General features: G+C 44.3%; 3 protein-coding genes across 10 annotated transcripts in view; 1 reads left to right on the plus strand and 2 right to left on the minus strand.

The window, feature by feature from the left end:
- The first annotated feature begins 7,527 nt into the window (after window positions 1-7,527).
- Window positions 7,528-10,281, plus strand: MRPS14 (mitochondrial ribosomal protein S14). Its single transcript, XM_068199455.1, has 3 exons — window positions 7,528-7,658; window positions 8,423-8,581; window positions 9,784-10,281. The coding sequence occupies exons 1-3, from the start codon at window positions 7,614-7,616 to the stop codon at window positions 9,964-9,966; spliced, it is 387 nt and encodes a 128-aa protein (XP_068055556.1). The 5' UTR covers window positions 7,528-7,613; the 3' UTR covers window positions 9,967-10,281.
- Window positions 10,282-11,508: 1,227 nt separating this feature from the next.
- CACYBP (calcyclin binding protein) lies at window positions 11,509-17,185 on the minus strand. The gene is made up of 6 exons (XM_068199454.1): window positions 17,025-17,185; window positions 16,289-16,481; window positions 15,525-15,621; window positions 14,940-15,039; window positions 13,515-13,609; window positions 11,509-11,819 (listed from the first exon to the last, which is right to left on the minus strand). The coding sequence occupies exons 1-6, from the start codon at window positions 17,043-17,045 to the stop codon at window positions 11,660-11,662; spliced, it is 666 nt and encodes a 221-aa protein (XP_068055555.1). The 5' UTR covers window positions 17,046-17,185; the 3' UTR covers window positions 11,509-11,659.
- A 3,648-nt stretch (window positions 17,186-20,833) lies between these two features.
- RABGAP1L (RAB GTPase activating protein 1 like) overlaps window positions 20,834-27,371 on the minus strand; it is a 224,425-nt gene continuing 217,887 nt past the window's right edge. For all 8 annotated transcript variants that reach the window (XM_068199461.1, XM_068199460.1, XM_068199462.1 and 5 more), the window contains 2 exons: window positions 26,983-27,180; window positions 20,834-26,651 (listed from right to left, as the gene is read on the minus strand). In XM_068199461.1, the coding sequence (XP_068055562.1) occupies window positions 26,496-26,651; window positions 26,983-27,180 (354 nt within the window). In that variant the 3' untranslated portion in view covers window positions 20,834-26,495. The remainder of the gene's footprint in view (window positions 26,652-26,982; window positions 27,181-27,371) is intronic.

Genomic DNA, 27,371 nt, shown 5'->3' on the forward strand with positions numbered 1-27,371 from the left:
TTGTGAGAACTTCAGACAGTCCTACAAATTCCCCTGAGGCATCCCCTGTTATGTCTAGTTTAATTTATATGCTTAAATATGTTGGTTAACATCCTGAGTTGAGCACCCCAACTATTCCTCCAGGTAATTTTTGTGAAGAAATGCACATTGCACATATATAAGACTATTTGTCAGTAGTCAGTAGAAACTGCTTTTGTACTCACAGTCACAGAAGGATTGCTGGATTATAAATTTTCATTAAGACAGTGGTTCAAGTTTCCCAATCTAGCTGCAGACTCAGCTGCAAGCACCCTTCCAATGGAGACTCCCTGCCACCAAAGGACAGCAAGCAAATAAATTAAGAAACATGTGGGAAATCAATCTCCCAAACAGTTTATGTTATTATCCAAAGAAATGTGTTTTTCCTTTTTGACAAACACTCTGTCATGATTATCTGTCCGAAACATGTATGAGCCCCCTGTTCTGTTGGGAAATGCTACAACAGTCTCCCAAAGAAATGCTTGCATATGGTTTATAGCATTTTAAAGGCAAAGCATGAATTACACATTGCAGGTGGTTATGAGGTTTGAGTTTTGGCTGTAGTTGACTGTTCTCTGTACTAATAGTAACTGGTCCCTTGCCATAGAGCCTGTCCACAACAGGACTCAGAGCCTTAAGCTGAGCTGGAGACCTGTTCAACCACACTAGTAAGAATTACATGGTTGCCTCACTAAAAATGTGTGCAAAGCAGAAGAAGCTTTACCAAAACAAGTGAAATTGATGAAGGATTTTGAATTCCAAACTCAGCTCCCTCCAGTGCTGCTACAGCTCACCTGTCACAGCTCTGGTGCCTACCTTCTTGCTCCTCTGAGGCTGCTTCTCTGCCCAGATGTTGGTGACATATTCCATGTCTGGCTTCAGATCCAGTAAAGTTATTGTGTCATTTTCACTGCCCACCTATATTTCCTTGGGGTCTCCACCAGCCAAGGTAGAACTCCCCATGTACCTGCCTGTTGAAGTAAAATGGAAAAACTATAAAAAAGGCCTCTTCAAATCAAGCCTACTCTCCTGAAATCAGTGGCTGGCCTCATCAAACTAGCACTTTGCAGGCTCCCATGTGAAACCAATCCTGGTGTGAGCAGTTCCTTAACATAACAATCTACTCCTGGGTGAAAAACAACTTGCACCTGTATAAACTGTTTTACACTGTTAGAGAAAAATGAAAACTATCTCTCAAACAACTCTCTCTGCACATACACACTGGGGGTATGAGTGACCAATTAATACAGAATAACAACTTGTTACTAACCAATAATTGGCAAGAAAACTACTACTAACCAACTGGAGTCATACACAAAGTCTGTAAAACTGTATAAAAAGGAATTATGTGAATAAAGATTGGCTTTTTTCCACCAAGAAGAAAATGGAGTCCAAGTGATTTATCCCCATACCTGTCTAAGGGAGCCTCCACCTTATTCCATGACACAGTGGTGGTATCTTCTGTCACTCGGTTGGCTATCACATTGGTTGGGATATCTGCTCCTGAGGGAGCATTTCAAAGTGCAGGATTAGCTATCTCCAGTTGAATTAAACCCCTATCATGGCATGTTAGGAAGAAATTCTTCCCTAGGAGTGTGGTGAAGCACTGGAACAGGTTGCCCAGAGAAGCTGTGGCTGCCCCTGGATCCCTGGAAGTGTTCAAGGCCAGGTTGGACAGGGCTTGGATAGTGGAAGGTGTCCCTGCCCATGGCAGGGAGATGGGTTAGATGATGATTAAGGTCCCTTCAAACTCAAACCATTCAATGTACACATTTCCTTTATTTTTGCCTTACTGCTTTGGCCAGCAAAACCACTCAGGTTTCCCCCAACAGCCTTTGAAGAAAGGCATCCATGGGAAACCAGGAGAAAGAAGGAATGTTCTACCATTTAGATTAAACTCTCAATTTCTTTCTCCAGGCAGAGCTTGCATGCTGTCTTGCTTTCCATAGATACCAACTTGAGGATTACCTAGATGCCTTAAAGATCTAGAAATAAAACAACACACTTCTGAGAAAATGTTAATATATGTTAATATAAAGGCTGGTCTTTAATTGGAGGCTTCCAGGGGCAAGTATGGAAAAATGCCCACCTCACATAGGGTGAATACAGTTTAGCAAATTAGCATAATTACAAGAATCACCAATTAGAAACACAGGTGATAAGGCAATTCCCCCCCCTGGTTCAAACTCTTCTGGAGCCCTTCTTCTTCCAGTTGTTTATAGGAAAGTGTCTTGGGAGCATAGCTCATCCTTGATTCCCAGAGGAAGCAAGATTAGGATTGGGGCCTTTGGAATGTGTTTTGTCTTTCTATTGGAGTAGGAAAAATGCTGGAGATAGCCAGGAACTATATAACTATACAGCAATAGACTACAGATTTACAAATAAATGAATATATAAAAGCATTATAAAAGGTTATGTTAGCATTAACCTTCATGCTTCCCCCCCTCCCAGCTCCACGTACAGTGCCTACCCTTTCTCCACTGTCAGCCATCTGCTGCTCCTCCCTTTCTGCCTTTCCTGCAGACCTGTCTCAGGCTCCCTCAGGTTTTGCTATTTTAGCTGATGAATCAGGGCACTCAGTTCCCCTCAATTGTTGAAATATAACTTTAAAGATTTACAACATCCGACTCTTCAAATAATACCACCTGCTCCTACCTGTACTTGCTTCTAGATGCTTCGTCTCACTGGCAATCTCCTTCACAATGTGATGGAAGTGTGACAATGTACACAGTGCCAGGGTGAAATCTCACAATCTCGTAGCTGAGCTGTTCTTCGGGCACATGGATTTGTTTCACCAACATTTCATACCCAGCTGGATAATAGGTCAGGAGGTAATTATCCACATCAGTCACTGAATCCCAGCTGACAGCTAGGGAGTTCTCCGTGGAGATCAGCACCTGCATAGTCTGGGGAGAAAGGACTGAAAGAGAAACAAAGAAAAACATTGCAATGAGGATCATGACTTGCCACATGGCCAAGCATGAAATGTTTTCAAACTTATTTTGACTAAGAAAATACTGAACTAGAGTTCCCAGCCTGTAGTCATCTTAGATTTACCCATTTCTTTCTGCTCAACAGCATATCATTAGATAGAAATAAATAATGCAGGCAGTAATAAATATAATTTCCGGGATGACTCTTTGCATCTTCTAAACCCACAATGGTATGAGGAAAACTCTCTCATAAAGCTCTCCCTTACCAATGCGTCTAGGAAGAGAAAGACAAGCCTAATCCCTCTTTTCCTAAAACCATCAGAGTTAATTCAAAATTCAACAGATTCCCAAAACTGGGGAGTGCAACTTCTCCACAGCAGAGGCAGAAAGCTGAGCTTTTCTGACTGACTACTGATGGAAACTTACATTTGGTGCCTGGAGGAGACCTGGGCAAATTTGCTGCACATAAGACATTTCAGGACATCAACAATACCTCAACTGTTTTGCCACGAGACAGACAGCTCCTTGGTGTCTTGAAGCAGACCTTGAAAGCAGTCTATATAGAATATCTGTTTACCATCAAGTTTACCTGATTTAAATTACCTAAATATCCTAAGCTGATCAAACCATCTACCAGTTGTATTTCATTAGCCCAAAGTTCTGTGGTTTGACACCCAATAATGTTGCTCACTCGCCTTCTCCTGCTACAGCTGGGTAGAGGAGAGAAAAAATTTAAACAAAGGGTTCATGAGTTGAAAGAAGGACCAGAAGAAAACATTCCAAGGGCAAAACAGGCTCAACTTAGAGGTATAGAATGGGTTTTCACTAACAAAATCAGAGGAGGATAATGAGAAGTAAAATAAGCTCTTAAAACACCTTTTCTTCCCCCAGCTTCTCCTTCTTTCCCACTGACAGCACAGGGAGACAGAGCATAGGGGTTTCGGTCAGTTTGCCACCCAAGGGTTTCTTCCACTGCTCAGAGAGAGAAGTTGTTTCCAGCTATGCTTTCCCACCCCGCTCCATCCTCTCCCTCCAAGGGACACAGAAACTAGCTTCACCTTTCTTTTTCTCCTGTGCAGACTTCTGAAACAAATCAGATATAAGAGATTGCCTCAAAGCTCTGAACAAATTTATGTCTAAATTCTGCAGATTCTCATCATAGTCCATTGCAGGAAACCCCCAAAGCTTTGTTTTGTGTGGTTTACTTCCAAACCCCTGGAGATGAGGTCCCCAAAGAGACAGACACATGCACAACATCCCTTTGCTCAGCACCTGGTGATTAATAGTATTCTGGGCTGTAACATGATCTTGTGACTAATTAGGGCTTCATGGCAATCACAAATTGAGCTCAAAATTTTCCTAGGCTTAGAGATCATTCCAGAGGAATAACCCCTGGACACAAGCATTTCTGTCAAGCATAATGAAAGAGAACAACTTTTTTGGCTTCCTCATCATATAATAAAGAGATCTTTTTTCCCTGCTGTTAAAAAGAGTGGGTTTAACTGACTTTCCATGGAGAATATAATGTCATACATATAACTAGCAATAACACCATATTAGGGAAAGGACTAATTTAGGGAAGAATGCCTAACAGTCAGATCTACCACGCACAGAATATTCTCCTAAGGGAAGGATGAAAGAAACCCTGTTCACATCTTTTCAATTATTCCAGAGGAAAGCATGGGACTATGAAAGCTGGAGAGAACGTGGACGATTTGTGTGAAAGATTCCAACAGTCTAACTCTGCAAGTCTTTTTCCATCCCACTGCCCAGTGCTTGAAGATTTAGTGTATCTGCCTAATATCATGTATTAGGAACAAGCATTCTAAAAAGAAACCTTCCAGGTTAAACCCTAGCTCCATTAGACCCAAAGGCAAAACTCCCATTTATATTAGCAGAGATGTAACAACCAGGGAAAGCTTAAGACCTTCAAAATGGGCTTAAAAAAGCCCATTGAATACTACTGTACTTTTTGTAAGAATAATAATAATATAATAATACATGCTCATAATACAGGATTATTGATATTTGTGTAAGGCTTCAGAATCCTCGCAGGGCATCTGCTCTAAAGTCAGAGACAAACTGAGCTTTCCCTCAAAACAAACAACAGGAATCTCAAAGAAATTAAAAATTCCTTTCTCTTACCTATCAAGTACTTTCAACTGTCTGGTTCAAAGCCCTTCTGCTGCAGGCACCACTTGCAAAGGTAATTTGAGCAAACCAAAAAGTGACCAAATCCTCCCCTCTTCCCACTCCAGCTGCAAACCAGCAGCAGTCCCTGCAGTGAGTTTAAGAACCCATGGACCGGATGAAAGGAACCAATGGGGACCTTGGGGCGTTTCCCTCTTACAAACCACCTAAAGAGCACACTGGATTTGGGAATGATTCCCCTGCTCAGCATTCCTCTTGCCCATCAGCAGCAAGAACCGTTTCCCATTTCTTTTATGCTCTGCTACTAGTCAAAAGCCAGAAAGCCTCTCCAGCTCTGCACATGTCTGCAAGAATCACAGGATTGTTACTGAGACTACTGTATCAACAAGCACATTTGTAATATTAATGATGAGAAACTCAGGTGGAGTACAACAGAAAATAAAAATTAAAAAAAATATTTTTAACTCAGCAGTAGTTAAACACTACATTTATTCAGCACGATACTTTCAAAAATCCCTCAAGAACTACCCAGACAGCTATTTAACCAGGTGCATTACTGAGCCCAGTTTTTAGGTGACAAACCCTCAGATTCTGAAGAGTTCCTCTGATTTACTGCAACCAGAAGCTGTGCTGAGGGAGCAGAAGATGGTAACAGCCTAAGGAATATCAACATGCATCATTAATCCTTGCCAGTCTCAGCTGGGGAAGTCAATCCCACAGGTGATGCTGTTGAGCAAGGGAGGGAGTCAGCCCGGGCTGAAGAAATAGTTCCCCTTTGCATTCTCACCCATTCCTTCCACACCTGGACCATCAAATAAACATAAAAGAGGAACATGCAAAATATACAGATATATATAAAATATTATATATTATATATATAAAAGATACAGAATACACAAAATATTGTAGAAAAGAATGCATGCTGCAACATTCAAAACCCCTTTGATCGTACCTATTTTATCTGCTTTGCTAATATATATATATACCAATTAATTTTACCATCTGGAAAAATAGCAAGTTACAGACAATTAAAGAGAACAAAGCTTAAAATTCTCCCCTTGCAAACAGCAGAAAGCTACCACAGTAAGTACCTAGGAAAGCTGCTGAATGCAGTATGGATAACGAAATTTGATTAGCCAGCCAACCTAGCTACTTCTTCCAGATTATTACATACTTCTAGACCAGTACAATATATCAAACATCTAAGTAAAACAACTAGCACACACACAACAGGCAGCTTGACAAACTGAGAGAACCAGCTTCTTGAATGACTTTTTGAATGCAACTAATGAGCTGATACAAACAGAAAACTATGAATTCAACATCAAAACCGTGATGCGTGTTGTCCCTGAAATCTCCAGGAAAGAGACGTATTTTAAATGCTGCCTAAGCGAAGTCCCAGTCAGTGGAACAGGACAGTTTCCCTCACTGAACAAGAATAATGGAAACGGAATTTCCCATTTGTTTTTCTCTGTTTGGGGTTATGATTATTCAGTGTTGTGTGCCAAGTGCTGTAACTTACCCAGAGGTTTGGATATTAGCAAAAGTTTGGACAACGCTCTCGGGCACATAGTGGAATTCTCAGATTTGTCCTGTGCGGGGACAGGAGCTGAACTCGATGATCCTTAGGGGTCCCTTCCAATGCAGAATATTCTACGATTCAAAATCCACCAGCAGAAAAAATCCCTGCAACCCACTGGTATAAATCTAGGAATTTAGGAACAGTCCTAGGTGATCAGCAAGCAAAACAAACAAACAAGAACCCCCTTTGAAGCAGAACTAGCGCAGCCTCCAGCAGAGCTGCTTGTCCCGCAGCAGGACGGGCGGTCAGGACGCGCTGTTCCCGACAGAGACCCCACAGCGGCGGGGCGGTGCCTCTGCATCAATTTTCCTGCCAGGACAACTTTCCCTGTGACTTTCACAGCCCTTCCTCTTCAGCCTGGGATAACTGTGCTGCAGGCAAGGCCGGCCCGCGATGTTTCTGTGGCAGATCCAGCTGCCTCCAACGACAGGTGCCAGCGAGCCCTGACAGCACCTTTGAGACCTACACAGCACAGCCCCAAAAGCGGCAGCGGCTCTGATGCCACCTGCAGCCGCAGGGAGTCAAAAAGCCCGGGCGCCTCGGGAATGCCGCGGAGGAGCGGCAGCGGCTCTGATGCCACCTGCAGCCGCAGGGAGTCAAAAAGCCCGGGCCCTCGGGAATGCCGCGGAGGAGCGGCAGCGGCTCTGATGCCACCTGCAGCCGCAGGGAGTCAAAAAGCCCGGGCGCCTCGGGAATGCCGCGGAGGAGCGGCAGCGGCTCTGATGCCACCTGCAGCCGCAGGGAGTCAAAAAGCCCGGGCCCTCGGGAATGCCGCGGAGGAGCGGCAGCGGCTCTGATGCCACCTGCAGCCGCAGGGAGTCAAAAAGCCCGGGCCCTCGGGAATGCCGCGGAGGAGCGGCAGCGGCCCCAGGGCCGGCCTGAGGGCGGGCACTCCCCCCGGCTGCGCGCATGCGCGGCGCAGCGGCAAGATGGCGGCGGCCGCGCTGTGCTGGGCGCTGAGGGCGGCTCGGCAGGTCAGAGCGACTCCCTCCCCTCCATTCCTCTCTCCCTGCTTCCCCGCCTCTCTCCGGAACCCTATCCGCCCGGCCGAGGCGCCGGCGAGCAGGCAGGGGAAGTGCGGGTAGTGTTTGACCGCTGCGGGCTCGGCCCTGCCCTCGCGGCGCGGGAACATCGTGGGGTCCGGTGCTAGGTAGGGTTTGGTGTAGCTTGGGGCTGTTTGTGTGCCTCTGTGAAGAGAACTTGCTAACACTTTATATGAAGTTCAGAGTTCTGTACTAGTTCAGTACGGAAACTGGCAAATACGAAAGCTAAAGCTCTCAAGGCACCACTGCTAGTCGTCAGAGAGAGCAAAGCTGGGTGCTGCCCCTCGTGAGGAAGATGTAGCCGGCGATGAGGTGAAAGAAGTGTAAGGTGTGCTCCAGGAGTTAAACGATACCGGAGACACAGCACCCGAGGGAACGGCTGGAGCCGTGTCAGGGCAGGGTTAGGCTGGAGATTAGCAAAAGGCTTTCCCCATGCGGGTGGTGGGGCCCTGGAACAGGCTCCCCAGGGAATGGTGACGGCCCCAAGGCTGCCAGAGCTCAAAGGCTGTTTGGGCAACACTCTCAGGGACACGGTGGGATTGTGGGGGCCGTGTTGGGGCCAGGCATTGAACTCGGTATTTGTCGGTCCCTTACAACTCAGCATATTCCATGCTTTATGGAAATAACAATTCGTACTTGACTAGGGCAAACTATGTGCAACAGGCAGGTATCACAAATTTTATTTTTTTGATCAGGTTCTTCCCTCGTCCTGCCCAAGGCAGGTGCGGAGCTACTATGTGGACTGGAGGATGCTGCGGGACGTCAAGAGAAGGAAGATGGCATATGAGTATGCAGATGAGAGGCTGCGGATCAACGCCATCCGGAAGAACTCCATCCTTCCCAAGGAGCTGCAGGTACTGCCAGCTGCCTGTACCCAGCCACACGTGCCTCTTGCTGCTGTGGCGTGCTCAGGGCCACGGCAGTCACTTTATAGATCCTAACGGCTGTCCCAGGTCACAGATGTTGTTTCCCCAGCTCACAAGGACAGAGTCACGTCATGTTCCATAGTGACTTCAGCCTTTTGAGGGTGTTTACAACAGCAGCACGTTCACCTGACTGGAGGTTGTGTGTACTGGGTTCAGGGTTTTTTGAAACCAGTGCTTGTGGAAGCAGTGTATGTAACACTAAATATGCATACACTGCCCCTAACATACATTGTCAAACCTACTTTCTTCCAATAATTCAGAATAATAAAACTCTATATTTTTTTTCTCTTATTTAAAAATCTGAATGCCTGATCTACAAGCATATGAAACCTGCATCAGATCTGGGTGTTAAAACTGTTCTTAAAAATTGACTGCCCTGCTCTCAGCCTGCCTTACTAAGCACCAAAAATATTCGCATGTATCAGATTATTCCTATATTTCATCTGGCCATGATAAGTTACACATCCTGGGAGAAAAAGTATATGAATTTGCTTTTATATATTGACTTTACCATTCTTGGGCAAGTCTGACTGGTGCTGGATGTCCTTATGAGGCAAAACCAATTCAGAAAAAAGCACCAGAAGAAGATCCTGTAACACCTTCCAAAGAACCCTGTATGAGATCCCTTCTACTGACATCAAAGCATGCTACCTCAGCAGGCAGTTCATAAACAACGTATATTTAAATTCAGCTAATCTGAAAGGACTAGCCTACCCTGCAAGGAGGAGAAAGCCAAGTGAGTTTTTGACTAACTTTAATTCCTGGCTTGAGGTTATTCAGTCTGTAGTAAGATAAAATCTTGGGTCTCTTAGAGGGCTAGCCCACCCTGGAACAAGGACAGAGACAAGCTGATTTGACTGGTTAAAATTAGTGGCTTGACATTGTTCTATCTGCATAGTAGGATTCATTTGGGGGTCTCCATGTGGATCAGCTTACATTCACCGTTGGAATGCCCAGAAAGGGTGGGCTGAGGGAGGTGAAAGCTCCCAATTAAATAGCAAAGCTTATTCATGAGGTGGTAGAGAAACTTGTGATGGTACCTACTCTATGTCTGGACTGTGAGGTCTGGCAGTAAGGCCCCTCTAAATCCCAGGGAACAGATAAACTTTAGTGCTCTGGTCTTGTTTCAGGAAGTGGCCGATAAAGAGATCGCTGCCCTGCCCCGGGACAGCTGCCCTGTGAGGATCCGGAACCGCTGTGTCCTGACATCCCGCCCTCGAGGGGTTAAGCGGCGTTGGAGGCTCAGCAGAATTGTTTTCCGCCACTTTGCTGACCACGCTCAGATGTCCGGTGTACAGAGAGCCATGTGGTAATAATCTCCACGTGGACGTGCATTCTGGCAGAAGAAACAAACCAGGCTCATTTGTGTGGGTAATTAAAGCAAGATTGTCCTGCCTCAGAGCCCAGCATCAATGTCAAACGAGTAAGGGAAGGATGAGAAGTTGTGCTGATTCATTAAACTCACTGGATTACAGTTGGTATCAGCTGACAAGCAGCAGCACAACTGCACTGAACTGGTCTGTGTGAGAGGCAGTTTGATTGTGAGAAAAAATCAGTATGTGATGGTTGCAGAACTAAGCTGAGGTTTGTGGTATGGGCAATATTAGAAATAAAGACATACAGCACAAGGCTCGTTTAAGCATTTTTTTTTTGTTTCCATCATACGGTAAGTTCATCATGGTAATTTGGGTAAAAGCATCAGTAAAACTGCACAACAGGACAGAGTGGTATTCTGCTGTGAACAAGGGCAAGCACAGAGTGGGAATAAAACATGGCCTCAAGTTCAGATACTCTTGCTATGCTAACTCAATATGTACGTATATTAAGGAGCAGACAAAGTGGCTAAAGGATCTGTTAGAAAGTACACTGTGCTGGTATTTCTCCTGTTCGTAGTGCAGTGCTCTGTCCCATGCTTCAAGAACAAGGTGGCAAGGAAGCCCTAGTCCAGACCCTAACAGGAGAGTAATGGCTTCCTTAATTCACAGGTAACAACAAATCTGTCCTTGGGAGACACATGAGAAGGAGGCAGGAAGGAGGCAATTAACAATAGGCTTGCTGCTAAGGTCATGTTTGCCCTGTACTCTTCTTCAAAGCACTGCAGTAAAGGGGGGCAGTGGCTGCTACATCCCCCTCCCCAGCAGGGGCTGAGGTGGCAATAAAAAGGCCAAATACCACTTTCAGGAAACTGACAGCAACCCATCGCACACAGCTGAGTTATATTTTGGTGTATAAGCCATCTTAATATACTTACTCTCTTAACCTTAAAACCCTTTCAAAGCTGATGGAGAAAGTGGAGCTTATCCCTTGTTTCCTATTTTACACTGCTGGAGCCAGGGCAAGTTCCCTGTCCCTGGTCTCCTGCTGATGACTGCAGGTTGCATCCTGACTGATGCTATCTCAAAGATGGACTCACAGTTAGCCCAAGCACTTCCATTTCCAAATTTCATAGTAATAGTAATTAGGCAGGAATAGTTTCTGAGAGTAATCATTAAATTTGATTACCACAGGATTAACACCATATTGTTTCTGCTTAACTATCAAATGCTTAGATGTTCTGCTTTCTTCAGCAGTTCTCCCTTTGTGACATGCTTTATAGTTCAGCACTTTCCCATTTCTAATCAGAAAGCTACACCCTGTGAAGTGAGCATGACACTAGCCCCAGCAACCACATGGGTCCAGCTGCCACTGGCAACAGCGGCCTTGGCCCATCCTAGTTTAAGATTCCTTTACTTTTACATTCTGTTCTCAGTCTCACAGCACTCCCCACTCATCTGAGAGGCTTTCTCAAGGAGAGTAAGGATATATACCCTATGCTTCACTCCTCAGGAAATGCTGAACCACTTGACTGACAGAAATGCTTTGTAAGCTATTTTATTTAAATATTTTCTCCAACCTGAAATGGAAAATGACTGTCTTTGCTTGGAAGAAGGTTATGTAAACGATGATCTTTGCAGCACAGCGTGTCTCACATGGAAGATCAGTTTTAAGGCGGCCCTTAGAGTACTTTCAGATATCCATTGGTATGTCCCCTTTGTACTGCTTTTCTCTGCTTTCAACCCAGGCCTTATTGATGGTGCGCTTCATCTCATCGTCCCCTTCCGCATACATCTTTTTTAAAATGTTCATAAGCCCTTCACTAGGATCTGTGGTGTCATAAGCAGCCTTCCTGCAAGACAGATACATGAGAAGGTCAGGTATACCCAACAAAATAAGTGCTAATGTTTGTTTGAAACATGGTGGTAATGGGACTTTTGCTTTGGCAAAGTCTTTAGATCATGGCAATCTCAGTTTCCAAATTGGAGGAATCCTAAGAAACACCCTTAAACCAAATGCAAGCTGCGTAGTATACCTAGAGATGTCCCATGGGTTGGGACAGTATTCTGCTGTGAAGCATTTTGCAGTAAACGTGACCCTGGAAGGACTCCCATAATTAACTGTAGGAAGAAGTGGTGAAATATAACACATCGAAAAGTGCCAATACCTGCCACGTGTTACATACCAGGTGAATAAAAAGGGAGAAATGTCTACATCAGGCTCTTTGGAGGGACCACATTCACAACCCAAAAGGCAATTTATTTCTGCTTCCCATTTTTCAGATGATCTCCAGAGGTTAACTGACTTCTTAACACATTACATTTCAAAGCAATTTTCTCAGGTGATGAACAGTGCCACAAGCAGTCAGCAGCCATGGAGGACATGGCCTGTATGACCCAACTATAAATAATGCCCTCTCTATCCCATTTTCCAAAACCCTGTAGGTAGTCCTAGTGCAGTCTATCTCAAAAACACAGCAGATGAAAACAGATCAGCAGAGGGAGCAATTTCCTCACACTCAGGGCTAACCATCGGCTGCACAGACCCTGGCTGGGAGCAGCATTTCTGGAGCCATTTGTTTGACAAACAGTAAATCTTTGGGAATTCTCTGCATGAGACAGGTTTAACAAAGTGACCCCATCCCTCCAGAAAACTGCATTAATTGTCAAGTCACTTCCTCTTAAATCTCCTGTGAAGCCATTTGAGTAGAGAAGGCTGTTTTACCCTAAATTCAGGTACTTATGCCTGATCAGTTTTAGCAAATCACCCTAAAAACATACACAAAATGAATTGTTGCTAGCAGGGATAAAATTCTCAATAGTGTTCTCATTCTTCAAGATGGATATGCATGTAAAAAAAAGTAAATCATCACATGATATACATATATATATATGTATTTTATAAAGTCTCTTGCCCCTAGGTGTTTTCTGTTGTCACTTACCACCCTCATACCTGTGTATGTCTAAGCTGCCTGCTGCTCCCAAGCACTTGAAGTGTTACAAACTGGCTTGAGACTTTGGAAAACCATCTAAGTAAACAAAGACCTGCTTTGCCAAAAGCATGCTGGGATTTTTGTGCAGGTACCTCAGACACAGGTGACAATAATTGTTTTGACCAGTAGAGCTGCAGGGGATCTACCCATGTAATTCCATATAATACACACTTTATCTAAAAACAGTCACCTCACTAATGCAGTTTTTGCAATGAATGCAGCCATCAAAATGCAAATGAATCTTTCACTGGTTGATTCCCTTTAGAATTTTCACTGCAGGTCTTCCCTATCATATGTCCTATGATGCAGCCTTCATCATTAGCAATAAAACAGGGGAGGAATGGCAGCTACACAAAGTATATTTCTTCCACTTGCAATCCTACAAGTATCAAAAGAAATCCCAACCTAACGATCCTCCAGCACCTCAGGGCCTGTCCCCCAGACCACCAATCCTCAGAATAACTGCACAGTCGGTACAGATCTCTCCCAACAGTCCTAAAACAACACAGAGAACAGGAAATGGAAAACAAGATGGAGGGTTGAAAAGACACTTACTCTTTCTCTTTGCTTTCTTTTTCCACTTGAGTGAGACAATCCCATTTTTCCTCCCGCTTCTTCTTACACATGACAAGGATCATGTCTGTCTTTATCTGTATGGTGAAAAAGAGCAAGGCATGAATTTAGAATGCTTCATAAAGGGATGCCAGGCAAAATGATAAAGGTTAGCTTGTAACAACATAAGCCTCTTCCACACTCACAAATTCCTGAGCATTTCTCTCAGCTATCCATTACTATGTAGCATACAAAAATTATAGCATGTACTCAGCCTCAGGGTACAAAGTATTAATTCCACTGCGGACAATTTATAAATGTGGTTAATGAATACTAGTACAGACTTACACTGCCAATATAGAAGAACATAAAGTGCTGCAGGAACACTGTCCAGTGATTTAAAGGATGCTCCAGCACCCAGGACTGCTTGGTAAAGAGTGACTATATTTACCAGACTTCTCCAAGCATACCAAGTTGAGGTAGAGGCTCCTCCAATTTATTTCTCCAAGGACAAGAAACTAGTTTTGGGGTATTGTGTAATCTTGCAACATGTCTGCAAGCTACAAAGCCTGTTGACTTGCAACCCTGACCTAAATTTCACAAAGATCTCCTGCCTGCCACAGCAGACAAGGGCCTACTGCAGCTTTAGCTTGGTTTAACAAGTACATGACCACTGCTCGCTTTCATACTGTATTAAAAATCACCAGAGCATCACTCTCATTTATTTCAGCTGGTTTAATTTCACTCTGTACTCATTTTAGGCCAGTTTCCAATTGAAGCAGTAGTTCTTCACATCTGATGTCACCAAGAACAACAGAGAACTCACAGGAGGTTTGAGACACATCTCAGCCTGGAAAGGTGCCACAAGCAGTGGAGTATGGATATCCCCAGTTGGCAGCAGTACAATGTTACTAGTTGTCCTGGTTTTGGCTGGGATAGTTAATTTTTCCCTTACAAAATTCACACCCTGCTAGGGTTAAACCAGCACACCAGTGTTCAGTTCTGGAGCAACAAACCCTTACTATAGCAAAGCAGGTTCCACACTTGGCTTTGGGAATTAAGCCTATTCAAGCTTCCCAAGATTTCAGTCTGCTGACAAATCTCTTAAAATGGCAAAGAATTTCTCAGAGGTATTTAAAAGCACAAAGATGCAAATGAACACTTGGTGGTATTTTCTGCTTAATTATTTCTGAAATCCTGTTGGTGAGCTATTAAATATCCAGACATGATCTCTTGAAATAGGATTCCAGAGACTAATTCTGCAGTTATGACAATCACAGATTAGTAAGACTCGTGTTCACAGCACAGAGATTTAGCAGCAGAAGGGAGGGACTGAACATTAGAATGGAGTCTCCTGAACTAGCCAGGCAATGAACATGATACTCTGTGAGGGCCCTAAATTACCTCTAGCAGACAAGGTGCACTGACCTTTCTAGAGCTGCCTTCCACAGAGATGGGCTTCAGGAGGTTGTTGAAGGTCATGGTGTAGTTCTTCCCATTCAGATTCTTCACTAGCAGATCAAATGACCTGGACCCAGGAAGTGGAGGGAGGAAAGGCAGAAATATTGCAATCATTACACTGTCTGAAAACCCTTTAGCAGGTGTATTTCTTAGGAAAGCAGAGTACTTCTTGGGAAAGCAGGCCAACGGGCTTGAATTATGTTATTCTCAGACCTCTCAAAAAGTTCAGTTTTAACAGAGAAATGAAAAGGACCAATTCAGACTCACAACCAATCAAGATCTTTAGGATCCTTTCTACCTACAAACTTGGAAACCCAAGTTTCCTTAATGTACAACTCAGTTCTATCACCACAAATACCCAAGGCTAACACTGTGTGCCCTGTCAAGCATGGTGAGGTGCACTTGTAAAATGAAAACACCCTGATACCCTCAGGTGCTACTAAAAGCTAATACAACTGAAGTTTAAAAAAACAAAAAAGGGAGTGGAGAAGAAAAGGCTAATCCAACACTCCTGCATTTCAGTGTTCTTCTTGTGCTACAAGATGAACTCACCTCTCTGTGAAATTCACCTGCACGTTCTCAGCTGGAAGCTTCTGGACACCATTTAAAGAGATGTAAATCTTAACAAACTTATCTGACTGATCCCAACCTGGAAGTGAAAAAAAGATATTAAGTTCTACCTTTCCTCCATAGGCTTCATGCACTCCAACTTCCCCCACAAAACCCCCTAGAACAACTAGGCTCTTTTCCTTACTGAAGCAATTTTCAGAGCGATAAAAGGAAAACATGAATTATCCAGGAATAACTTGAGAGCAAAGGGAGGTTCCCCCATGTAGCCCTGTTCCCTAATCCCTGCAAATTCTGAGAAAACCCAAGTATCAGCTCAGGTCAAAAAGAGCAACCCGGGCTGTGCAGGGGGAGTCAGAGCCAGCTGTTTGCTCCTGCTGCAGTTTCCTTGACCCACTTCTTCCCCTACTCCCTGCATCTTGAGCAATTCCCTCTCCTCTCACCTACATGGGGAGCAGAGAAGCCAAGGCTTACTCTTACATTCCTGCTAAACACTAAGCAATGGAAAAATACCAGCTGGTACAGCAAGGATACTTAATGCATCCCACCAAACATTATCACACAAACACGATCAATACACACCGGGGTTCGGATGGCAAATAAACACGTGGTAGATTTAAAATGGGGCCTCCAGAGTGCAATAAACAATTAAGGCTTCACTATGATGCTAAGTGGCAAATCTAACTCCCAGTAATGCCACCCTGCCATCTCTTCAGAGAGATGCTAGAGCTCTAGAAAAATAATCCTACCATAATTGTTTATCTTCACTGTGTACCCTCCCAGCGATGACTTGTCTTCCTCTGCCACATCTTTTGGCTTTGGCAGAGGCTGATTCTTGATCTCCAGCTCCAGCTTTTGTTTCTCTGCCACAAGGACATCACGCACCCGCTTCCTAGTGGCATTCGTGAGCAGCTCTTTAACCTCTTCCAAATCTTTCTGCAACTGGTTCAAAAACAAAGGATCACATGTATACATCACATACATTCTTTGTGCTGAGGGTTCACAGCTTTGTATGACAATTTCACGTATTCCAGATGCTGGAATTTCAGTAGTTTAGTTTCCCACTACAACCAGTCAAGCAGGGAATCATCCCCTTCTCAGCCCCTGTCCACTCCTGTGGGTATGTACAACCACAGAATCTAAATTCACGGTACACAGAACGGGTCGGGCTGGAAGGGTGCAACTCCCCTGCTCAACCACGGCCATCTCAGAGCACAAGACTGGAAAAGACATCCAAGACCATCAATTCAGACAAGGTTTAAGCTTTCAGTGCTTAACTCTTCATACATTAAAAACCAACAGGAACCAACAGAATCTGGGCGGATGGCACAGCTCCCTCAACATGCACCGCCGCGAGGGGAGACCTCCTCAGCCCTCAGCGAACGCGGGGACTGACGGCTCCCCGCCTCCCAGCCTGGGCTACGCCGCTGCCCCTCGCCCAGGACCCCGCCTGCGCCCGGGGAGCAAAGTCGGGAATCGCCTCACCTCCTCCCGCGCCACGGCCATGGCGGCTCCCCGTGGAACCTCTGGAACCTTCCGGCCGCAGGAAGTGACGCGCGGGCAGCGGCCCCGCCCGCTCCGGCCCTGGGGAGGCGGGAGCGGGAGCTTCTGCCCCGCCCGCCGGGCTCTGAGGGACGGGCGGGACCGGGAGCTTCTGCCCCTGCCCCTGGGCTCTGAGGGACGGATGGGACCGGGAGCTTCTGCCCCGCCCGCCGGGCTCTGAGGGACGGGCGGGACCGGGAGCTTCTGCCCCGCCCGCCGGGCTCTGAGGGACGGGCGGGACCGGGAGCTTCTGCCCCGCCCGCCGGGCTCTGAGGGACGGGCGGGAGCTTCTGCCCATCCCGCCGGGCTCTGAGGGACGGGCGGGACCGGGAGCTTCTCCCCCGCCCGCCGGGCTCTGAGGGACGGGCGGGACCGGGAGCTTCTCCCCCGCCCGCCGGGCTCTGAGGGACGGATGAGACCGGGAGCTTCTCCCCCGCCCGCCGGGCTCTGAGGGACGGGCGGGACCGGGAGCTTCTGCCCCGCCCGCCGGGCTCTGAGGGACGGATGGGACCGGGAGCTTCTGCCCCGCCCGCCGGGCTCTGAGGGACAGATGGGACCGGGAGCTTCTGCCCATCCCGCCGGGCTCTGAGGGACGGATGGGACCGGGAGCTTCTCCCCCGCCCGCCGGGCTCTGAGGGACGGATGAGACCGGGAGCTTCTCCCCCGCCCGCCGGGCTCTGAGGGACGGGCGGGACCGGGAGCTTCTGCCCCGCCCGCCGGGCTCTGAGGGACGGGCGGGACCGGGAGCTTCTCCCCCGCCCGCCGGGCTCTGAGGGACGGATGAGACCGGGAGCTTCTCCCCCGCCCGCCGGGCTCTGAGGGACGGGCGGGACCGGGAGCTTCTGCCCCTGCCCCTGGGCTCTGAGGGACGGGCGGGACCGGGAGCTTCTCCCCCGCCCGCCGGGCTCTGAGGGACGGGCGGGACCGGGAGCTTCTCCCCATCCCGCCGGGCTCTGAGGGACGGGCGGGACCGGGAGCTTCTCCCCATCCCGCCGGGCTCTGAGGGACGGGCGGGACCGGGAGCTTCTCCCCCCGCCCGCCGGGCTCTGAGGGACGGATGGAACCGGGAGCTTCTCCCCATCCCGCCGGGCTCTGAGGGACGGATGGGACCGGGAGCTTCTGCCCCGCCCGCCGGGCTCTGAGGGACGGATGAGACCGGGAGCTTCCCCGGCCCCGGGGCTGTTCAGTGTGAGGGGAGGCTGGGGCAGCCCTGCGCTGGGTTTTACTTTGGCGATCAGAAATCTCCCCCTCATTTTACAGCAGATGCCCCTGAGGTTGTGGCTGTCAATGTCCTAGATTAATAAAGTGGTGTTTTTCTTCTTCAGGCAGAGAGTATCAGGCTCATGTGGTGGAGGTAAATAGTGATCAAAGGGGAAGAAATCTCTGTTCGTGGCCTTTAAAGGAAGATGGACTTGTAAACCAAGTGCCCTGTCCTGTGTCTGGTCCTCATTTTCATGGTTATTAAGGTTGGAAAAGTCCTCCAAGATCAACTCCAGCAAGGTTTAAGCTTTCAAGTTCTAAGATTTCAGCAAGTAAAGCAAATCCAACAGAAGTTGGGTGAATGGCACAGTGGTCTCACACAACACCGCAGAGGGAGACCCCCAATACTAATGCATAATAAGATTTCTACAACAAACCCAGAGAGTAAATTACTGTTGGGAAATTGTTCCTGACCCGTAATGTCACAATGTGTACTCTGGGAGTGACTTTGTGAGTAAGAGACTTAGTTGTCAAACCATTTGCAAGGAAAATGTAGTTTTTATTTACAGAGCATTTGGCTATATGCATGTAAAAACATGCTGGTGTAATGCTACCAAATTATCTTTTGAGCATTTTCCTCATCAAAAGAAAAACATGACTGTTGACACTGTTACTAAATCAGCGCAGTGAGCACCAACAAATAAAATTTCTATAGCCCCATTGGGCATTAAAATTTCCCTGGAAGAAAACAGTAAGGCAATGGCATTCTTTCTCTCAGCAGGAATGTAGAGGAGGCAGCGTTTGTCCCCAGATGTCCTTTATAAGCAGTGTGACCCAAGGCAGAACACAGCCCTTCAGCACTGAAAAAGTCCATTTCTCTAGAACAAGGTGCCAGTTATAACACCTGTTTTACCAAACTGAGGAATGTCAGCTCATTTACTGATACATAGGCTTGAGGTCTGGGTTTTTGTCTCTTCTAAAGTGAACATCCAGGAATTCATCTGTAAAGAGATCTGTTGAGGTAGGGAGGGAAGAAGAAATTTGATGAAAATTAATTCATAGAAGCCCTGAAGCCAGAGATTTATGTTCAAGTTGTCATTCCCCAGAGTGGTTTTAACAGATGTAGTGAGGTGTTTATTATAACCCTCTGCTGCAGTGCTTCAGGATCTGCAGTGGAGAAAAGATCTGCAAAATTAACTGTGGGTATTCTAAATTTTCATAGGACTAAGCATAAGCCTGACCATCTTCAGGAATAGCATTTGGAGACAGGATAGTTGATTTTATCCAGGAAATACAATATGGTCAGCTGGAATTTACTTTAATGGCAGTTTTCTTTTTTTTTTTTTTTTTTTTTTTTTTTAAATTGGTTAAGGACAGTTGCTTATTCAGGAATTACTTCCTTACATTTTTTTTCTGTGCAACTGAGACAAGGCAAAACTTTGTGTTTTTTAATATAGCTACTAATCTTTGAGTTTCCCCACACTCAGCTGTGGTCTTATATTAGCAAGTGCTCTTATTTTTACAATTAAGTTGGTATTGCTTTCTAATTTAAGTTCTGGTTAGAGGAGGAAATGCTTTCACTAATATAGAAATGCGATTGAAGTGAGCCTGTAATTTGCTTTTTTCCTTAAATTTTTGGATTTTTTTAAAGTTAGTTTACTTAGTTTCCTTCAATGATGAGCATTTCTGCACACATGGCACTTCCCTTTGAGTGGCAGCTTCCATGTGGAAGAGTTCTCTCTCTTGTCATGTAAAACAAGCTCCACATAGCTCTCCTTTGCAGGAAGCTGCAACAGCATCTGGATGCTGCCTCCTCTCCTGACTAACATTTTGGATAGTGATGTGGAGGTAAATCCATACAAAATGTTATGGCTGGTAAATTTAATCTTCAGCTTTTGTCCCTCTTTGCCTTATCTTCCCCTGAAGTGCTGTGTGCTTTTGCTGTTATCTGGGAACAACGGCAGTTCTTCTCAGTTAATGGAAAAATAAATCCTAGAGCAGTTGCTCACATGGAAAAATGGTTTTATAAAACATTTGGATACTTTTGTCTGTGGCACATTCTGCTCTCTGTTCTTGCTCAGCCCTGCCTCTCTCTTAGTAGTCATTTGCCAGTTTCTTGCTGTTTCCTTCTGCCCCCTCGTCTCTTCCTGCCGGCACGCTGCCTCAAGGCGCGTGTACTCCAGGGAAGCATGAAGTCCTTAACAACAACTCCTGTCCCACTGCTGTGTATCACCAACCTTTAGGAAAAGCATTCTCTGTGCTGGAAACCTCAGACTGGCATGTGGAGCAGAGGACCAGGGTGAGCCCTTATCCCGCTGGCACAGGTGAACAGGTGTACCCTGTGAACAGGGACATTGTCCTAAGAAACAGGCTGGAATTAGCATGCATCCCCTTTGGGCAGCCAGCCTGCCAAGTCACTGTGCCCTGGTGCAGCAGAGCTGCTGGTGAGAACTGCGTCAGAAAACCTGACACAGCAGCTGCTTCTTCCTGCAAACAGATTTAAGCTGCTTCTTAAGTAAATGGCTTAAGAAAATAAGCATCTTATTCCCAAGTTGTTTTCCATTTCCATTTATTTTACAAGGCATCGTTCACACAATGATAACAAGGTACTGATCTGAACAATTCTGTAACAATTAAAAAAGTAAACATTTGTTGTGACCAGGTACATTGAATTGCACTTTTAATAACGAGCATTACACTTATATTTTCATGTTGTACTTTATATAATACATGGATGTGTTACCCAAGTAAGTAGTGGTAGTACTGAATGATTCTCAGTTGGAAGTGTGACCTCTCTATGATGCTCTTTTTTTTCCTAACTCTTCAGGATTTGTGAACTTGGGACACACCCAGATCAAAAGGCAACCCCAAATCTGGAAAACTTTATTGTCATGGAGTCAGAGCTTTGGAACTGCTCTGTTTTCAGTGTGCTGGAGCAAATCTATCCACCTTAATGGCAGACACAGAGGGAGATGTATTATGCTTGATTAGAAACTTTTCTGCATTTATATGTCATCTTTTCCCAGTTCAAAGAAGCCAGAGAATCTTCTTCCATGGGAAAGCAAGGGCTCCCAAAGCTCAGTAGAGCCCCTGGCACAGCTTTTGAGGGTGGTATAGCAGAATTGCAAACCCAGGAATTACTGAAATTGAGATCTGAAGAAAAATCTGGGAACATCTGCTGTGGTTGGCATTGGTAGTACCATCCATGTATTATATAAAATACAAAAATAAGAGAAACTGTAAGGAAATTAGTACAGCCCAGGATTCTTGTGGTATCAAATGAAATTTATGATACCAAATCCTTTTGATGTATTTATCCCCTTGTTGTTCTGTTTCTTATATATTATTCTGTATGTAAGATACAGTTCTCCAAAGATACATATATATTCCTTTACAGGTTAAATAAAAGTAAGTCACACTGAATAAGAAAATAATAAAATTAATATCCTAATTCTGTACCTTTTTTTGTTGTTGTTGTTTTTCAGGTAAAAATAGCATGAAATACATTCAGTAGCAAAGCCATTGGGATCCAGGAGAAATGGAGAGCCCTGTATTTCCTGGAGAATTGACCTGTATGTGTTAAGTCACAATCCTGAAATAAATTGTGTAGACTTCTGACCTGGGAAGGATAAGGTCTTGGTCAATGCTGAGCATTATTAATCCAGTTGCAAACTCCTTGCACTTCCCAAAAGCCGCCTGTGGATTAGCTCAGTTCTAAAAGCTGCTGTGACGTACACCTCCCCTAACACCTGAGAGATCCAAACTTGAGTGTTTCATCATGTCTCCCTTAGTGTTATTACCTGGAAGGAGCTAACGGGATAGTTCCAAGTAGGATATTGGCACAATAGACAGATAAGTAAATTAGTTTTAACCTCTGTGTTTGCACATCTGGTGCAGCGCCCTCAGCAGGGTCCAGCAGGGACAGGGAGTGCTTGTCAGCCACAGCAATCCCTCAGACCTGAGGGGAACATCTCTGCCCTTTCTTCACAACCGATCAGACATGACACTTCCCACGGTTTTCTCTCTAGCAGCTGGAAGAACACCAGCACTGTAAGGTAAGAGTGCTTCTGGTATCAAAGCCAAGGGTGTTTAGGCTTAGAGGAGATGGTGCAGAAGTTGCCAATTATCCCTGAGTCTAACAGTAAATGAAAATCCTCTGAGTAAATGAAAATCACCTGATTATAGTTCTCCCACACATACAAGTAGTTTCATGGATTTCACTGCAGCTACTTAACAGAAGGAACAGCCCCACCTTGATCCAGTGGAGACAGCATGGCCATGTGATTTCCAAATGTTGATATTTTAGTGCCAGTAAATGCAGATTTTTATTTACTCTTAAACTACCACGTTTAGTCAATGAGTAGCATCACAACCCTGAAGTCAATGGGATGCTTCATGCTTTGTGAAGGGGCTGAACTCTTGCAATTCTTGACTTTTTATCTCCATCTACTCTTGTAAATGGCTGGTTTTATTTCAAGTTGTTCTTAACACAGTGGCAGAGATGATCATTTATCTTTAAAGAAATTTCAAGGGCCAAGCAAGAGAAGTCATTTAAAACATCTAACAAAGAAAAAAAATACTGCTTACCTATGTAAGCACTTTAACTTCGTTGTAGCAATGTAACTCAGCTGAAGCAAATTAAATCCTCATTAACGGACAGGACAAGGGTGGGTTTGACCACTGGCAGTACTGATTACATGGCTGATTACCTTTCCTGAGACTGTTTCTGCCAAACCCTAATGCAGACAGACCTCAGGGACTTCACAGTTTCTTGGCTTTTCCACCCATGGTATTTTCTATCTTTTTTACTTTTTATTCCTCTCCAAGTACATTTAGAAACTTAAGCTAAGTGGAATAAGTCCTGTTACTTTAGATTATTAAGTTTGGTTCACAGAGATAATACAAGACTAGTTCACAAATGTACCACATAACTAAATCAGCCTTGCTTCATTTAGCCTGTAAAGTGTTACAGTCAAAGGAAAACCAACTTTTTAAAGTGAAAATAAGGACTTTTTTTTTTTTTTGCCTCCCATATTGGGCATCTCAGGAAGAGATTATAGTCCAACAAGATAAAAGTTGTAGTAAAAATATTCTTTGGAGGTTTGTTCCTAATCAAAGTAAAGACTTTATTTCAGAAGGGTGCATTCTTGATAAAATTTAAAAATAGGTTTTAGTTCCACATATATATTTATAAAATTCAAATTAATTTTAATAAAAATTTGATCTGAACACATAGTTTCCTACATACTAAGGGAAAAAAGGTTGATCACTCCAGACTTAGGAGCTATGTTAGCTGTTGCAGTGCCACATGGAAACAACAGTTTCAGTGAGACCTTGATGATGTTTCCTGCTGAAAAGCTGAGCAATAAGCCAGCTATCCCTGACAAACCCACCAAGGATATACGTGTAGGTAGTTCTGTGACACAGAGATCTCTTTTCTTGCAGGAAACTAAATTTCCCAACAGCATTTATAGGCAGCAGACAGACTTTTAGCTTGCCTGGTTTAATCATGGAGTCCTGCTCTTTTCCTTCATTCTGCATATTCATCAAGATAATGCCATAAAGTTATTTTCTTACTCTTTCAGTAATGCTGAGAAGATGCAGTTTCCACCTAAGTATTACTCTTCCAAATGCCATTGCTACAAATGCTACCTTGGATCTACAGCTGGAAGGTGGAAATTCTTTACTGCCTTTAGGGTCATTACTTTCTGAAACTTCCTTTGGGTGAGGTAAGCTTCCCTCCTTACAAGGGTTTGAAATCATCATGGCTAGCAGGTAGCAAATGTGGTTTTGCTCCTGAAACTCAACTTCCAAAGTCAGAAAGCAGCTACACTGAGAAAATGAATGTTGTGTCAAAGCTCATTCTGTGAAACATGGTGACCTTATTTACCAGTTCCTTTCTGATGAATTTGGGATGTCCCACTCCCATGATCTGCTCACTCAACCCTCTGAGGTGATTTAACTCATTCACTTAACAAAAGATGAGCTGTAGGGGGATAAATCCACCCACAGCTTTTGTTTTGTTGTTGTTGTCGTTTTTAATTATCTCCAGTACATATTACAACAAGGACAAGAGACAGGACTGTACAATGGGGGGTTGGAGGGGTGAGCAGGAGTGAGCTCGTAACTCATCTGCTCAGGGAATCACAGCCTAATACATTTCTTTACTCATTCTTACTGAACTTTTCCAATCATGGTTTTAAATCCACTTGTAAGTAGGATTTAAGATAAATGAAATGAGACATTCAGACACCTGTCAAACAACCAGTTTCCCTCATGGGCACAGTACTCTCAAATTCAACAATCAGATGTTCACCAGGCATCTTTAAATGTCACTTCAGATTTATTATGAATTCAGATTCACATTTTGAATGTGAAGCAGAACTGGTAAGTGAATGACTAACACTGGCTTTAGTCAGTCGAGAGAATGGAAACATTTATGCAAATATTATGAGCAAGAAAGTGACAAGGGAAAAAGACCTTTGATAACATTTGCAAAAGAAATACCATCTGGTTTCCCTCCTTTTGTTCCTTGTTGTATTAATAATTCCAGATAATCACTGTTCTTGAAGGTACATTTTAACATATTAAAGTTTTTTAACCCCTTATTCTCAGAAGAGAGAACTGTGTCAGGATGGTGATTATATTTTGATCTTTTCTTCTATCAGCTGACTGCCTTTTGGAATTTTTCCTTTGGCACTGCTTACATTAAATTTGTACTACCCTGTTGAAAATAATTCACAATTATGCTTGACAACAAAGCACAAGATGAGTATTATTAAATTTTATTGTACAAAACAGACAATGTATGGCATTCCTTAGAATTAAAAAAAAAATGATCAAAACAGAACTAGTGTCCCTGGAAAAATCTTGTAAATGAAACAACTAATACACAACATTTAGTCCAGCAATGACATTTACCTGCAAGACCATCTTCAGACATGACACATATAATTAAAAAAATATTCCATCAGTTCAAGCAATAGTTTAATTTTCCATGAAATAAGTATTTCTATGAACACTTTATGTTTAGTCAAAACAAATGCTTTTGAACTTTCTTACCTTAAGAGATATAAAACAACCAGACAGGTTTGGGAATCACCAGAGAAGTCCACCCCCACAGGAAAGTCTAGGGCTTGAAAATGCTTGTTTTTATAAAAATAAGTAATACCAACAAAGTGTTTCCTAACCAAACACTTCTAGCAAACAGATCTTGTTTCTATGGTATTTTATTCATCAGTGCAGCACAAGCCTCTTGGGTGTTTTTTTTTTTGATACCTCATTTCTGTGTCAAATTTGGAATCTGAATATAGACCCAGGGCAAGGCTTTCATTACTTTTATTCATAAAACCTACCCTTTATTGCACAGGATTTCAGAAGGTCAAAGCCATGCAAGGTCTCCACTCTGCTTCTCAGCAGAAACATCAAGTAAGTGTCAAAACGATTCTCCCTTTATCCCAGTGGAAGGAATTATTCCTTGGAATTCTTAATATAAACATGAATTTAAAAGAGAACTAGGGAACTTTATGTTAAATTCCAGTTGGGCTGTAAACAGCCTTTAAACAACAGTGTTACAAAAACTGCACTACTTGTATTTCTGAAGAAAAACCAATCCAAACAAAGAAGTTGCAAGGGAAGCTCATAGCAATTGTGCCAGGAGAGCACAAGCCTATCTTTGCTATGGCCTAAGCTTTACAAAAAGTGCTTCTCTGCAGGATGCAGTTGCTGTGATAAACTTCTGAGATGGTCCCAGGGCCTAAGTTATCCTCAATGTCTTACACTGTGCTTTCTAGGGAGAGATTATGCTGCAGTACTGTACATTTTCCATTCTCTCTCTTCCTCCAGAAGAAGAAAAACCTTCTATGCAAGACAAAAATAATTTCAAATCAGATGTGTATTAAAGACCTAGTTTTGAAATATTTATTTAACATCTAGTCATATAAAATAAAGTGTAAAAGTATGAAGGTATCAGAACGTGGCTTTCAGCAAGGCAGTATGGGAAGTAGGAATTCAACATAAACCCGGACTTCTTTTTTTTTTTCTGCCCCCTTTGAAAAGGGTCACATCAGAAAATGAATGAAAAACACTGAAGAATTTCACTTCAAGCCTGCACTCCTGCCTCATTGTCCTTTGCCCAGGAGGAGACCGCTGGAAGAATCCTCCAAGGTTTCAGCTGTGTTGTTCTTTGTGCTCTTGAGCCGGCTGTGGCTGGAACTATGTGCTGCCCTCTCGGGGAGGCACGGGCGGCTGCGGCTGCGGCGGTGCCTGTGTGCCTGTGGCCGTTTTGATAGAGTTCAGGGTTTTGCTAAACCAAGAGTTTTTGGCAGCTTGGATTTCATTCATAAGGGCTCCTCTCTGGTGCTCCAGCTCCTAAGAAAGCAGAATAGTCAGAATTGATCAAAACCTAATTAATTAACAAAGAAACATCTTCACACTCAGTCCCTGCAGTCCGGCACTTCCCTTGCAATCTCCCAGGCACTGGGGAGAGAAGACATTCAAACTGCTGAAACAGCACAAGATATTTAGACACAAAAAAAATCATCTTTTTCTTTTTAAGGAAGTTTTTTTTCCCTGAAAGTTCAGACATACAGGCATGCAGGTATGTGCTCCCTTTTGGAACAATTTTTTGTATGATTCAGAATAATCTTGGACTAAGCATGAAGTTAAGGTAACCACCCTGCTGTACTTGGATTCCACGTACCTGAATTTTGCACTTGGCTTCCACAAGCTGCAGTTTGGTCTGTGCAAGCTCCAGCTCCATCTCTCTCAGCTGCTTCTTCAGTGCATCTTTCTCATCATCTGTTTCGAGGCCCTTGTTGTCTGTGCTCACAGCAGGCACCTTCAGTGTCCCCTCCTTGCTGAAAATCTCACTGCAGTGTTTGCAGGCCATCACTTTACCCTGAAATACCCAGAAAGCTCATTCTTAATCCATGCTACAGGAGTTGCTGTACTTCCTGGAAGAGCCATTTTATTTGTCAGACTGCCTCAATCTCAAACCATCTAGTACTGCAGTTTTTATAATTGGCATGAAAAGAATTTGAGTAGTTCATGAACAATTTCCAGGGTATGTTAACCAGTAGAAAAATTCCT

This window comes from Anomalospiza imberbis, chromosome 9 (assembly GCF_031753505.1).
Source record: "Anomalospiza imberbis isolate Cuckoo-Finch-1a 21T00152 chromosome 9, ASM3175350v1, whole genome shotgun sequence".
In the NCBI taxonomy this organism is placed as follows: Eukaryota; Metazoa; Chordata; class Aves; order Passeriformes; family Viduidae; genus Anomalospiza; species Anomalospiza imberbis.

What these genes read in the sequence shown, in the direction of transcription:
- MRPS14 (XM_068199455.1), top strand. Translation starts at nt 7,614, where the DNA reads ATGGCGGCGGCCGCGCTGTGCTGGGCGCTGAGGGCGGCTCGGCAG. An exon ending in CGCTGAGGGCGGCTCGGCAG is followed by an intron (nt 7,659 to 8,422) that starts GTCAGAGCGACT and finishes TTTTTTGATCAG; the next exon opens with GTTCTTCCCTCGTCCTGCCC. An exon ending in TCCTTCCCAAGGAGCTGCAG is followed by an intron (nt 8,582 to 9,783) that starts GTACTGCCAGCT and finishes GTCTTGTTTCAG; the next exon opens with GAAGTGGCCGATAAAGAGAT.
- CACYBP (XM_068199454.1), bottom strand. Translation starts at nt 17,045, where the DNA reads ATGGCCGTGGCGCGGGAGGAG. An exon ending in TGGAAGGCAGCTCTAGAAAG is followed by an intron (nt 13,610 to 14,939) that starts GTCAGTGCACCT and finishes TTCACCATACAG; the next exon opens with ATAAAGACAGACATGATCCT. An exon ending in AAAGAAAGCAAAGAGAAAGA is followed by an intron (nt 11,820 to 13,514) that starts GTAAGTGTCTTT and finishes TCTGTCTTGCAG; the next exon opens with GAAGGCTGCTTATGACACCA.